Source organism: Engystomops pustulosus, chromosome 10 (genome assembly GCF_040894005.1).
Source record: "Engystomops pustulosus chromosome 10, aEngPut4.maternal, whole genome shotgun sequence".
NCBI lineage: Eukaryota > Metazoa > Chordata > Amphibia > Anura > Leptodactylidae > Engystomops > Engystomops pustulosus.
In genome coordinates, this window is record NC_092420.1 from 78,537,665 (window position 1) to 78,553,082 (window position 15,418).

The 15,418-nt window shown below is 40.0% G+C and overlaps 1 protein-coding gene across 3 annotated transcripts in view; it reads left to right on the forward strand.

Moving 5' to 3' along the window:
• The window catches only part of ASTN1 (astrotactin 1), a 352,438-nt gene that overhangs the window by 289,778 nt on the left and 47,242 nt on the right, over positions 1-15,418 (forward strand). For all 3 annotated transcript variants that reach the window (XM_072128438.1, XM_072128437.1, XM_072128436.1), the window contains 3 exons: positions 996-1,190; positions 2,806-2,933; positions 12,115-12,219. In XM_072128438.1, coding sequence (XP_071984539.1) covers positions 996-1,190; positions 2,806-2,933; positions 12,115-12,219 — 428 coding nt within the window. The remainder of the gene's footprint in view (positions 1-995; positions 1,191-2,805; positions 2,934-12,114; positions 12,220-15,418) is intronic.

Below are 15,418 nucleotides of genomic sequence, written 5' to 3' on the forward strand. Positions count from 1 at the left end.
GTAACCCCCCACCTCCACCACCAGAAATGTTTCCATTTACCCCTTCAAACCCCTTTAAAGGTAGCTCCATTCACTGCAATTTCAGTTTAAGGGTACTCTCTATAGTAACCTTGTCTGACCACTAAATCTGGAATGGAGCTGTCTGCTTTCTCTTTCAGTCACTGTTTTTCAGCAGCTGAGCTAAGTACTGGAGGCCTATCGATCGACATTAATGATGAGACATAGTTTAATAGCAATTTAATACATGAACAACTCATAAAACCACTATGATAAGTTGGGTTTATTAACTTGTACATTTTTACTTAACTAATTATCATGACCTACATATCTTGGTATTAGGATTTATTTTTAATGTAGAACTACATAGGAAAACTCTTTATTTAGTACCATCCTCTGATTTTTCTGTAGCAAGGTATATCTTGTGTCTGTAAAAGTGATGAACTATTCATGAAGTTCAGTACCTGGAGTTCACCTTTCAGTAGATGATGCAATTGATTTTCAGGTCTGTGGTACACAGCACATTGACCTCATTCACCTCCGAAAGAATCAATGAGAAGCGAGTTTTTAATGGGTTATGTAAGTTGGTAATTTGAAGGAGATCATCATTTGAAAAAGTTACCGAAAAGATCAATTTCATAATAGAAATATGAAGGGGTAATAAAAGCAAAAGACTACGTCCTCATTAGCCAACAAATGGTCGCCTCCACCGCTTTTACTGCACCTTATTATATGTGAATGTCAACTTTACTTTTATTTAGTGTATGGATTTTATTTGACTATTTTCTGCCTTAATTGGCATTAAGGTCAGGTCAGTGTTCCTGTGCTGTCTCGTGGAAGGCACCCAGCAATTATAGAGTTGCTTTCCTCCATTGCAGGTCACTAATCCTAATGAAACTAAGACGAGACAGATCTGCTGACGACAAGAACTGATGAAGTCTCGAGTTCATCGAGTAGAAACTAATACTGACTTCACCAATTTTGTGGTTTTCTTCCAGCTGTATTGAAGACTATAAACTAGGTCCAGATGGGTTGTCATGTCATCTGGTAACAGAATCCTGTCCCGGAGGAGCTCACTGTGGAGAGAGTCCAGAGGTGCCAATGAACCAGACGCTTTTTGGGGAGCTCTTTTATGGTTACAACAATGAGAGCAAAGAAATATCACCAGGCCAGCTGCTAAAGGGATCATTTAGGTGAATATTGTGGGCGTTTTTTTATGGTACTTTAACATTATGCACCTTATGGTTGGTCATAAAACTAAATGTTATCGCAAGAATATGTGAGATAGAATTTCACTTCAGAATTTTGGTAAATTTGGTAGTTGCCAATAATTCGAAAAAAGGTTTATCATCCAGGAGATTATGAATTCTTCATGGTATCTTCTGTCTGGATTTCCCTTAAATCAATATAATGAAACTACTCCAAAACAACACTACTTTGAGAAGACCAACCATGATACAGACCAGATGTTCAGCCTTTGAGACGACAATGTAAGGTACTACTACTACAGATCAATTCTAGATAACTTGACGAAGGCTATAAATGAATTACTTTTGACAAATCTAGAGGAGCTTTTATTATGTTTTGTTTTATGAAAGCCCAAGATTGTATTCGGTTAGCCAAAAGGTTGTGAAAGGGTCATAGATTGATGCCGTTTCTTGAAGGGTCAGAGATTGATCCTATTTATTCAAGGGTCATAGATTGATGCTGTTTCTTCAAGGGTCAGAAATTGATGCCATTTCTTCAAAGGTCAGAGATTGATGCCATTTTTTCAAGGGTCAAAAATTGATGCCGTTTCTTCTAGCATCAGAGATTGATACTGTTTCTTCGGGGGTCAGAGATTGATAACGTTTCTTCAATGGTCGGAGATTGATATTTAGAATAAGCCAACCCTGCTCCCAGGTCCACTTGCACTACCAGTAAGTGTTGCCCTAAGAAGTAAACAACAAGCACCGCCTGTTAAAAAACGTATCCTTCGACAGTCCATAGCATCTTAGGAGTTTAGCTAGGCGACTGTTATTTCTGGATATGAGGGTAAAGAACCATGTAGGTTTACGGGGTCTTAACAACCTTGGATCTGAGAACTAGGCTGGCAAGTTCTCTCCCTTATTCTTTCTCTCCCATAAAAAAATGTAAGAACAGCTACACCTGTTGGGAAGCACATGTATCTTATGTCTGGTTTTGTCCATCTGTTTTTGGGACTTTTCTCTGCTTTTCTGCTGGTCAGATGTATCTTAGTAGTTTAAAACAAAAGGTGCAAAGGCCTCCAAAAATCGCAATCAGCTCTAGGCTAATTTCTAACGCCTGGTCGGGGCAGTCACTGATTTGTTCCCAAATTTATGATAACTCTAGTTGCGAAAACTAGACAATGGCGCACTTGGAAACTGTCTTGGGTGCAAAAAAAGTAGCCAATTAGCACAAACACAATAAAAAGTTTGATACATGTGCCTCCATGTCACTACATTGTATGGAATTTTTTTTCTGGTTCGAAAAAGTTCAATTTTTTTTTCTAGAGGATTTTTGCATTTTCAATACAAATATTTACTTTCAGCTATCCTCTGGAAGAAAAAATTCAGTAATTTCAGTACTAAATCTATTGACCATTCTACATTTTCTGGTAGGTTGTTTAGATTGTGAGCCCCATTGGGGACAGGGACTGATTTGGCAAACTGTGCAGCGCTGCGTAATCTGTGTGTGCTATATAAATTGCCAATTTATTTATATCAAATCTGTGTCATGGGAACATGGTCTGCACTTTTGGTAAACCATAGTAGCAAATAATAAAGTTATATTCATGTTGTATTGCAGGCAGAATAATTTTGCCCGTGGACTGGAGCATCAGCTACCGGATGGTCTCATTGTGTCCACCATACCCTCCGAAACCCAATGTCACGAAGAGATATCAGAGCCGGTTCCTGACCCTGATTTCCTGACAGGTCGGTAAAGCCATTGATTTCCTTTTCCCTTCACTCTGACTTCATAATATTCTGCAGAAGACTAGATGAAGAGATATTTAATAGATTTGTAGGTGCAGTGACTGTCAGGTTGTCACCAGGATGTATGAGATTACTGGGGAGAAGTGTATTTTTATGCTTATTTTGGCATTATTAGCTGACACAAGGCAGAACGTTGTTTATAGGTTGTGTTAAAGCTATATTATCACCCCTTAATGTGTTATCACATGGCTCTAGCACCCATTAATGTTATTTGTGTGCGGAAAGTCTGATAAGCCATTAAAAGGTGATAATATCAGATAACACATCCAGTAGACATCGATGAAGTCTTACCCCTAGGTAGTAATACATTGAGACAGTTGGGTGATAAAGACATTACATGTTCTTAGAACTAGGAGGCAGATGACACCAACTTGTTTGGAGTCATGCAAAAAAGGAAATCTAGACTTGACATATTTGTAAGTGGAGAGAAATAATAATGGCAGGTGAAACCCACATCTTTGGTTTTGATGTGCTAGGTGAGATGTGCCGCATAGTCAATGGGGGGACTGTCAGTCTTATAGAGATTGACGGAACAGCAACACTGATGGCAGTCATTAGTTGGACCAATCTGATATAAGTCATCACTATCTATACCCTGGCAAACCCCTGTAAGGTGTCTATTTAGGATTTTATATAATTAACTTTCTTGCCCACTCTCCAAAAACCATCAATACTGTATATACAGGCGGTCCCCTACTTAAGAACACTCGACTTACATACGACCCCTAGTTACAAACGGACCTCTGGATATTGGGAATTTATTGTACTTTAGTCCTAGGCTACAATAAACAGCTATAACAGTTATCACAGGTGTCTGTAAAGAAGCTTTATTGTTAATCCTGATTCTTATGACAATCCAACATTTTTAAAATCCAATTGTCACAGAGAGCAAAAAAGTTCTGTCTGGGATTACAATGATAAAATATACAGTTCCGACTTACATACAAATTAAACTTAAGAACAAACCTACAGACCCTATCTTGTATGTAACCTGGGGACTGCCTGTACTTACAGTGGGTATAGAAAGTATTCAGATCCCTTTACATTTTCACTCTTTGTTTCATTGAAAACAATTGCTTATTAATGTGCACTCTGCCCCCATCTTGAAAGGAAAAACAGAAATGTAGATATTTTTGCTAATTTACTAAACAAGAAAAAAATGAAAAATCACATGGTGATAAGTATTCAGCGCCTTTGCTCAGTATTGAGTAGAATCAGCTTTGGAGCTTGTAAAACCGGGAGTCTTCTTGGGAATAGTGCTTTTCACCCCTGGATTTGGGAATCCTCTGCCTCTTCCTTGCAGATCCTCTCTACTTCCCTCAGGTTGGATGGTGAACGTTGGTGGAAGTGAACAGAGTTATTCTGAAGCCTCTGCTTTGTTATTTTAGCTGTGTGCTTAGCGGTTTTGTCTTGTTGGAAGGGGAAACTTTGGCCCAGTCTGAGATCCAGAGGTTTCCATCCAGAAAATTTCTGTACTTGGCCACATTCATCTTCCTTTCATTTGCAACCAGTGGTCCTGTCCCTGCCCCCATAGCATGATGCTGCCATGACCACGTTTCACTCTTGGGATTGTATTTGACAGGTGATGAGCAGCACCTGGTTTTCTGCACACATACCACTTAGTATTATCACCAAAGTTTAAGCTTTATCTTATTAGACCAGAGAATCTTATTTCTCATAGTCTGGGAGTCCTTCATGTGTTGTGCACACTGTATGCAGCTTTCATATGTCTTGCACTGAGAAGAGGTTTCCGTTGGTACAATCATGCATAAACCCTCGACTATTGGAGGCTGCAGTGATAGGTGACTTTGTGGAACTTTTTCCCATCTCCATACTGCATCTCTAGAGCTCAGCCACAGTGATCTTGGGGTTCTTCTTTACCTCTTTCAACAAGGCTCTTCTTCAACAATTGCTAAGTTTGGCTAGACATCCAGGCCAAGGAAGAGTTGCGGTTGTCTCAAGCTTCTTCAATTTAAGGATAATGGAGGACACTGTGCTCTTAGGAACCTTGAGTGCTGCAGAAATTGTTATGTAACCTTGACCAGATCTGTGCATTGCCACAAATGTGTATATGAGCTATTTGGGCAGTTCCTTAGACCTTATGATTCTCATGTGCTCTGACATGCACAGTGAGCTGTAAAGTCTTATATAGACAGGTGTGTGCCTTTCCTAATCAAGTCCAATCAGTTTAATTAAACACAGCTGGACTCCGATGAAGGAGTAAAACCATCACAAGAATGATCAGAAGGAAATGGACAGCATGTGAGTTAAACATGAGTTTGACAGCAAAGGGTCTGAATACTTATGATCATGTGACTTTTCTTGATAAATAAATTAGCAGAAATATCTACATTTCTGTTTTATATGTCAAGATGTAAACAGAGTTAATATTAATGAGCAAAAAAGAACTTTTTTGATCTTACTAATTGGCTGCAATGAAACAAATAGCGAAAAATTTAAAGGGGTCTGAATACTTTCTGTACCCACCGTATAGTGTCAGCAAAAAAGAGCTCCCCTTACAGAGACTTTGCCAATTTAGACTGCCTTGCAGCCATTGATTCTCCAATCCTCATCCCGAGATGGGATGAGGAAAAGTTGCCTCTTTTGCTTCCTTGTAATGCAGCCCCCTTAACATCAAGCATGACTTTCAGGTAGCCTAATAACATGATGCAGGATTGAAGCCGAACCAGCATATCTATTCCAGAAGGATCAGATTCCCAGCTGTAGACAGCACTGTTTCATTGTCTTAGCATTTCATCAGTACAGTGTAGGTTTAGCTTCTTGTGGCTACGGTCAGGAGAGTTCTTCTTAGGAAGACATGCAGGTATGTAGAGACTACGACCATTGACGATCCACTGGGATTTTCTGGGATCTTGGAAAAACGTATTTGCACATTTGCCAGTATGTACTTGAATTTATTGTTAGTATGAGGTAAAGCTAATAGCTTGTTGCTGAAAATGACCCACTTCGTAAGCACTGATTCATTGTGCTAAATAGAGTTTATTAATTTTAAAACAATCAAAAGCATAAAAATATATATCGCCTATGGGTACACAGTATGACCCTCTATATGTGATATGTATATGCTGTATGTCTGTTGCATAGTTGTGTATGGTGCAGTTTGTATGTGTTTTTATGCTGTATGTGTGTATGTATATATGGTGTATTTATACTGTATGTATGTATATGCTATATGTATATAAGTATAGAAATGTGTGTGATTGTAATCACCTTTGTATACATATATGTATATCTTTTTTAAGGGTGAAGGGGGCCCCATTCTCAAGTCTGCTATGGGGCCCTGCCCCAGCTCACGGTTGCCATTTACAGTCATGTGCATGAGACTTAACAGCTGATCCATACGGGGTTCTGGCCAATGGACCCCCCTCCAATCTGATATTGGTGACTCATCCTTAGTTATATGTTTTTTCTAACCTGGAACACCACTTTAAAGCATAGGATTTCCAGCATCCATTATTTTATCCTGTAATTCCCACCATAATATTAAAGTGACCGCGGAGCGTTTGGGTGCAAACAGTTAAAGCCAAAATGTTCATTCTCAGAATTTCACAGGCAGCCGCATTCCAGTTGAAGTCATTACTAATCAGCACGGTGACATTATCGAAGCATTACGCTTTTCTTAGACACCTTCTTATCCCACTCTAACATATGCTGCGTAGCCAGCGCTCCGATATTGTATAACCCTGTCTAATTAGCAGCTTTCATAGATAACCGGGATCTGTCATTACTCTGCGCTCACCTATTGCCGGAGCTGTCTGCATTCTTCTCTTTGGCTCTGGTTGTAACCTTATGCACACATACATTATCTGACTTTTATGTAAATTGGTAACATGACTTAAACAGATGAGGTTGACCTTCTATTAATACGATAAAAGGATAGTAAGAATGTTTTGGCTCTGCAAGGTTTGCTGACTGTGCCTTGTACATAGTAGATGCCATGCTCCGTGCCAAACCGGACCATATCCCACTGTGATCGAGAACCATCAAGATCCACTTCTAAGTAATAAATCATTAAAGGGATTGTCCAGCAGAAATAAAATACTGATGGATGAGTTCTGCTGTTAGTCTCTTCACTTCCTACAAGACATCCCACCATACATAATACAGTGGCTCTACTTAGTATTTCAGCTCGGCCCCATTCACGTGAATAAGACTGAGTAGCACAAGCAAAAGAATTATCAGCTTTAGAAATTGATCAACCTTTCCGTAAAGGAAATCTACAACCAGGATGAAGGATTGTAAACCAAGTACACTTACATGCTGCACCCCTTTTTGCAGGATTTGCTCTTCTTTTAGCTTCTTATCCCCTTGTTTTTACAAAAATAGGCTTTAAAAATTATGCAAATTAGCCTGAGAGGCTCTGGGTTCAATTAACAGCTATGGAGCCCAGAGCCCCTCAGGGTAATTTGCATAATGTTTAAAGCCTTTTTTTTTGTAAAAACAAAGGCATAAAAAGTTAAAAGTAGAGTGGATCCTGCCAGATGCGGGACACACTTGCATGTAAGTCTGCTTGGTTTCCAATCCTTCATCCTGGTGGTAGATTTCTTTTAAGAATACTGATCAATTCAAAAAATTCAAATTCAAAATTAAACACGATAATCCAGGGGCAGTTACTCCTAGAACCAGGCACAGTGACTGTAGTAATCTTCTTCTAATTGTAATTAGTTGTCTGTGGCCTCCTTCCTTCTGTTCCCCCTTCCTGTAGCTTCACGGGTTGTAACACTATGTGGGAGCACATCCCCCTCCCACTGTATGAGATTACATCAGGTGAGAGGGGGTGCAGAGTGGAAAGAGAGGGGGCAGTATAACAGCCTGTGAAGCTACAACATGCAGGGGTTCTGGTAATGACCCCAGTAGTCTCATTAGCAAAATGTTGATTTTAGCAGGAAGTAGGCTATGGATTCCAAATATAAGAAGATTACTACAGCCACAATGTCTGTATCTATGAGTAAGTGTCCCTGATTTATCATACTTGATTTTGATGGTAGATTTCCATTAAGAAAAGTAAGTCTTAAGGTCCACTTTAAACAGAGGAAAACCTTTTGGTCTCTTCATTTTCTGAATGAAATGAATTTCCTTCAGTAGAATTGGTCAATATTACGTGGAGAATTAGACACCCCCACCAAAATCCTCACCGCTCAGTTAATTTACGGCGGAGACACAAGTAGTCGGTTCCATTTATAGTGTAGACAACAGAAGTAGCCTCAGGCACATGTGCATATAGTATTATTATATGAATGTATAAGATACTCAGGATAATGTATACTGAATATTTTTATGAAGTATAGTAGATGTATGTACAGGCAGTCCCCGGGTAACCTACACAATGGGGCAGATTTACTTACCCGGCCCATTCGCGATCCAGCGGCGCGTTCTCTGCGCTGGATTCGGGTCCGGCCGGGATTTATTAAGGTAGTTACTCCGACGTCCACCAGGTGGCGCTGCTTCGCTGAAGAGCATCGGAACGCACTGGTATACACTGAGGAGGGCTGAGTGAAGGTAAGCGCGTGCCGAGCGACAAATTTTTTTTTTTAAATGCGGCGGTTTTTCCGAATCCGTCGGGTTTTCGTTCGGCCACGCCCCACGATTTCCGCCGCGTGCACGCCAGCGCCGATGCGCCACAATCCGATCGCGTGCGCCAAAATCCCGGGGAAAATCAGCGCAAATCGGAAATATTCGGGTAACACGTCGGGAAAACGTGAATCGGGCCCTTAGTAAATGACCCCCAATAGGTTCTGTAGGTTTGTTCTTAAGTTGAATTTGTATTTAAGTTGGAACTGTATATTTTATCATTGTAGCTCCAGACAAATTTTTTTGGTCTCTGTGACAATTGGATTTTTAAAATGTTGGATTGTCATAAGAACCAGGATTAACAATAAATCTTCATTACAGACGCCTGTGATAACTGTTATGGCTGATTATTGTAGCCTAAGGATAAAGTACAGTAAATTACCAACATCCAGAGGTCCATTTGTAACTAGGGGTCGTCTGTAAGTCGGGTGTTCTTAAGTAGGGGACCACCTGTACATGTATTCATCTGTTGCCGAGTCTAAGGTGTACCCTCAGCACCACCACAATCACCTATTAATGTTCCTATCTAATTAATAGGGCAGTAAATGTTCTGGCCCAGAATACCCCTTTAAGTGACAATGATACATGTTACAATTCTATTCTTCGCTTCCCTATGTATAATCACAGCTGCAATTCCTAATCTGAATTATGTATCAATTATGTTTGTGGGGGGTGGAGATGAATGAAGGGTCTTTCTCCAGGAGGTTATTATTATACTCATCCCCCTACCTCTACACAATACATTGTTTCAACCACAAAATAATATTGTATTGATGTGTTCTGGGACAGAATTACTGAAATCGGATTATGTACTGTGCTAAGCATAAATCTAGCGCTGTTTGACACGTACCGGTTTTCAGATGGATTATGTGATATCACAACTTTGCAGAGTGGCTCATTTGATGATTTTGATCAATTAAGACCTAAATTAATGGATTGGAATTCCTAATCTTATTTCTGCTCCGAGGGGGTAATTTCACAGTTCTTTGCATTTATCCTCACAATGATTATCATAAAGTTAACAATCGTCTCTTACTGGTCTTTGTGTCAGACACTATATATCGCGGAGAGATAAATCTTATGTCTCTTTGTAGGGTCCGTGCTATAAATCAAGTATAATTTGTCATCAGTTTTGCCCAGGATTAGGTTACCGTATTTTTCGGACTATAAGGCGCACAAAAAATCAAAGGTGCGCCTTATAGTCCAGTGCGCCTTATATATGAGCTGTGCACAGGTCTGCCACCTGCTGGTCATTCATCCTTATAATCAGGTGCGCCTTATAATCCGGTGTGCCTTATATATGAACCTAGACGTTTTAGCAGGCATTTATTGATGGTGCGCCTTTTAATCCGGTGCAGTTTATAGTCCAAAAAATACTGTACAGTAGAGAAGTGAGTATAAATGCAGAGAGGCTGGTACAGATATGGGACCAGATGTATCACTTGTTTATTTGTTGTTTTATCCACTATTCATATTATTGCAGTAATTTTGCGCCAATCTTGCTCCTAAACAACAAACTAGCAGCACATCAGAAATAACCATGTCTTTCTCATTCATCCTATCAATCCTGATGTTTTGCTGTACCTACTAATGATTTATCATTAGCGACTTTTCAATTTAGGCGCAAAAACACTCTTGCCCAAAGGTGGCGTAGGCTAAGAAGCAAGCACTGAGCTCTTCTGAAAAGCAGTGTAAAACCTGCATATTATGCTCAGCCAGTGTTTACACTACATGCAGCCTCTGTTTATAGTTCAGGAGCTTCTGTTTACAAATATTCTGCAAAAGCAGCAGCTCAGAGCAGGATAGAAGGTAAGTGTATAGGGGAGAGACAGAGAGGTGTCCCTTGCAGCAGGATGACCACACTGGTGTCTCAGGAGGATACTGGCCAGGATTACAGGGGGGGGGGCAGCAAAAGATCAGCACTAGAGGACCCCAGAAGATGTGTGGAAAAGGGGGCCCCACAGCTCCAGGGCCTGACATTGCCTGGAGCTATATCACCGCTGCCATTTAATAACATTTATAGTAGATCATGAGTTTTAGCTGCACATCAACAGTAGAGCAATTCAGGATTTTTCAGGAAAACCTCAGAGCAGATGGGATGGGAATTCAGGCAAATTAATGATCTTCAAGTGCCCATTGACAAATATTTCAACATTAGAATTCTGTTTTTAGTATCAATTTCCATAATTTATGGTTTCCATGAGCCCTGATGTGTATTCATTTGAATGGAGATGAGCTGCAGTACCGGCCAAAGCCTATGGGCAGGGGAGGTGCTGTTTTTTAAAAAGGAAAACAACCACGTTTTGTAATTTCCAAAAGCTTTTAAAAAATGGGGCGAGTTATCACCACATTGTCTGGTTTCTTTTATTACTTTTTAATGCATATTTGTGCAGACATATTTGTCCCAGTTCAGACATATTTGTCCCAGTTGAGATGTATTTGTCCCAGTTGAGATGTATTTTTCCCAGTTGAGACATATTTGTCCCAGTTGAGACATTTTTGTACCAGTTGAGATGTATTTGTCCCAGTTGAGACATATTTGTACCAGTTGAGACGTATTTGTCCCAGTTGAGACATATTTGTACCAGTTGAAATGTATTTGTCCCAGTTGAGACATATTTGTACCAATTGAGACATATTTGTCCCAGTGGAGACATATTTGTACAAGTTGAAATGTATTTGTCCCAGTTGAGACATATTTGTACCAATTGAGACATATTTGTCCCAGTGGAGACATATTTGTACCAGTTGAAATGTATTTGTCCCAGTTGAGACATATTTGTACCAATTGAGACGTATATGTCCCAGTTGAGACAAATTTTTTAGGTGTACAATACCTGGATCTTATAGGTGTACAGTGTATGGATCTTAAAGTATAAGTTTCCAATGATGAGGGCACTTCATAGAATTCTTCTTCTTCCCTTGAACACTTTTTATTCTTTGCTCTGTCAATCTATCAGTCCTTACACGCTGATTAAGGCTATATTCACATGGTCGTATGAGGGACGTATAAACGGCCAACGTATATACATCCCCCATAGAAGACAATGGACGCACAGCCCTGTACGCGAGTGGTACGGTGCCGTACACGTCGTCGTGTGAATGTAGCCTAAGGTCTATGAAAACCGAGCAGATATATAAATATTATCCAAGTCTTCATCCATCACGTCTCCGGATTTCAGACAGTTAATTGTGCTGCAGTCACTTTTATGTACAATGACTTGCAATTTCTAAATTAAACATTGTTTCATCTCCTGTTATTTGATACTGTGTATTATCCCAGTCTTCATGTCAAGGTTCCTGATTTATTTGCTTATTTCCTTGATCCAGGCACCGGCACACTTCCATTGTCATCCATAACGGGTGATGATAATTATAGCTGCAGAGATTCCACTCACTAATTATCAATTCTCTATTTTATTAAAAATGCATGGCAGGGTAACTGAATTAAGTTCAGATTTTTCTGTTAAAAATTTTTGTTATACATTGTAAAAATGTTTAAAAATTGTTATTTTTTTCTTCCTTACAGGCATGGTCAACTTCAGTGAAGTAACCGGATACCCCTTAGTCCAGCACTGGACCGTACGATCTGTAATGTACCATGTGCGGCTCAACCAGCCAACTGTGTCTCAAGGTAAAGCCTTCATCGTAGTCTTTATAATCATCTTCATCATAGTCTCTATATGATCATCTTCATAATAGTCATCTAGTCTAGAAAACTGATTGGTTTCTTTGACTTTTTGATCTAATTTTAATCTTATATATCAAACATAATAAAAAATATGATACATTTCATGGGTTGGGTGAGCAGATGGTTGAATACTAACAATGGTGGTGATTTATCATTAGACCAGATCCTTGGGACAGTTCTATGTCTATTTTTGGAGCTCCGCTGCCCATCAGATTCTTTAAAGTGGCTTTGACCCTTTAATAAATGTTCTTATGGTCCATTTCCTATCTGGGAATTTTTTTTTTTAGTCTCAAAATGTGTAAAAAGTCCCAGCACATAGACCAGCAGGGACTGGAGTCAATATGAAACTTTTAGGAGACGTTTTGCAAGTCATAAATCTGGCAATAGTTCTACACCAGATCAAAGAAGAGGTGTAACTAGTCCTTTGTCTAACATTGAAAAGTCTCAGCCTACCTTAATGTGACTACTTTACAACTTTTTTATGCCAAAGAAGCCCAGGAAATCCAGTTATAAATTACCCCCAATATCTCAGATAATGCCAATAAGTCATTCAACACCTGGATAATAAGATAAACAAGAGAAATATGGATCAGGTGACAAGAGTGCACAATGTCATAACCCGGAAAAATAGATGTCCACTAGAGATGAGCGAGCCTTGTCCATGTTTGGGATCGGACGCCCCACCTGGCGTAAACAACATCTTTGTTATCATGTTATCAGCCGATGCACTTATTTAATTAATTACTCTCTGCCAAATGATTGAACTACTCTAACACTGGATTGGCAAATGAAAGTCCCTAGCTACAGCAAGTCCGCCCATCTCTGATGGCCATGGTTTAGATTTCCAGTAATAGTTATAATTGCAGAATCAAGATTTGCATTAAAGAAGCTTCCTAAAAAGTTTGATGGACCCTTTGTCTGGTGTCTATGCCCATGTACAACTATCATGGTGGTCAACTTGGACATTACAGAAGCAATTGATCCCCTAACAATTGTTCAATGTTTGTTCAACCATCAATCTTCTTCGATCAGGAAACTTTGCCCACATTCAGACTCAACCCTCAAGCCCATCACATAAAGATTGCCCCCTCAGGTCTTCTTGAGACATAGTATGTAATGCATTAACAGCCAACAGCGGGGTCATTTACAATTCGGATCGTAAGGTGGTGCTTACTCTGCACTCTTCTGAGACATTGTCAATAAGTCCATAAGAACAGAGCGCTGGCTCAGGTTTTAATGATACCTCTGCTTTGACCGCAGCTGACCCGCCCCTGCCAAAGCTTTAACTACCAAGCAAGTTCATGATACCTTGACCAATCTGAATATTATCTGAGAAGGTATAAAAATAATACATTCATTATAGAGTTATCCTAAAACCACAATCAGTGAGTGAAAATGTCAAAGCGACTAATTGGTCCGGCCCAGCCGCGCGTGTGTCATGTACCCCGGCCCGCTAAGGCTTCTTGATGAGGATGTGAGTTATTTGATGCAATAATCCCACTCATTAAAATTGACCTTGTGTTCTTGGATGCAGGAAAGGAAAAATATCACCAAGAAAAAAGCTGATCAATTGTAACATATTTATCCAGGGCAAAAACACGTTATCTCTATTTTCCCACAGTAGCGACTTTTGTAGCTGCCGTAACGAGTTGTTTGTACCAAAATAAATAGGAAGAAATGTCAGTTCTTGAAAGGATTTTGTGTGTTACCTTTTTTTGGTGGATACATTTAAAATATATTTAAATATTACTATTTTTTTGAAAGGCAATTATCCAGCAAAAACAAGATGACCGATTTTATTTGAAGGGCATACAAGTATCGGTTTCAAAAAGTTTTGATTGTTCATAGTGACACCTCAGAAGTGGATGTCAGGGAGCTAAATCCAGGGGCGATAGCTATTAGCTGAGGGTTCTGTCCCTTATTTGTGCAAGTGGTGCTACAAGTGGAAAGTATAGAGGGGATCAGAGTTTATAAAGGAGAATGGATTAAAGGCAAAAACATTTGCCCCATGAGTATTGGTGGAACTCTCAGCACTAAGATCATTACTGGCAAAACTTGCCCCATCAAAACATTTCCAGGTCTCCTTAACATAACACATAGGGGCAGATTTACTTACCCGGTCCTGTCACGATCCCGTGGTGCGTTGTCCTACGAGGATTCGGGTCTGCCACAATTCACTAAGGTCATGCATCCAATTTCTTTCATGTGTTGCTTCCCCGCTGAGATCCGCTGGTTCCCCTTCTTCTTCCTGGTACATGTAAGTGCTTGATCTTGCGACACAATTTGGTTTTTAAATTCCGCGGTTTGTCTGAATCAGTTGGGTTGTCCGACGGCACACCCCCTGAAGCGCCACAATCCGATCGTGTGCGCCAAAAACCCGGGGAAATTTGGCGCAAAAAGGAAATATTTTTCAGGAAAACCCGACAGGATCGCGGTCCGCTGTCCCTTAGTAAATGAGCTGAATCCAATTATTTTGAACCTGCATAAAAATCTATGGAGAAATCTATGGAAAAAAGACTAGAGATGAGCGGACCCAAAATATAGGTTTGGCCGTCTTCCGTTTGGCACCTCCAACTAACCCTGAAATGTTGCTTAAAGGGCTGCAGCGCAGGGAGTTTTACACCCTTAGCAACTAGTCATGGCTTTGATTGGCCAGTTTTTTCCATCAGGTGTCCACCTAGAAGCATAATCTGCCTGATAATCTTGGCGGCTTCTCCAGATCTGTCAAACGGAAGACGCTGAACCTTAAGTTCAAGTCTGCTCGTCTCTACACAACAGATATTGCAAATCTGACTATGGCAACTGATTTTGAGGTTTTGGTCTTCTTTAATACGTTACATGACAATATCCCCATTGGAAAATCTTGCACTTGATAAGATATTGCGGCAATCATGTTCTGAACATGCCCTAAAAGATAGCCCACCATCATCCATTACTAGCTGGGCTATTATTATATTAATTTATCCATATTCCTTTTCAATTCTGAAATAAAAGCAGGGGTTTAGCTTGTGAGGGTACCGAGAGTGCGGTCACAACCGGGCCCAAGATGCAAAGGGGGCCCACAAGGTGTCACTTTCCCATATGATAAGAATGGTACTATAAGCCATGCACTATAGTCGGGGGCCTGGCACAGACTTTGTAC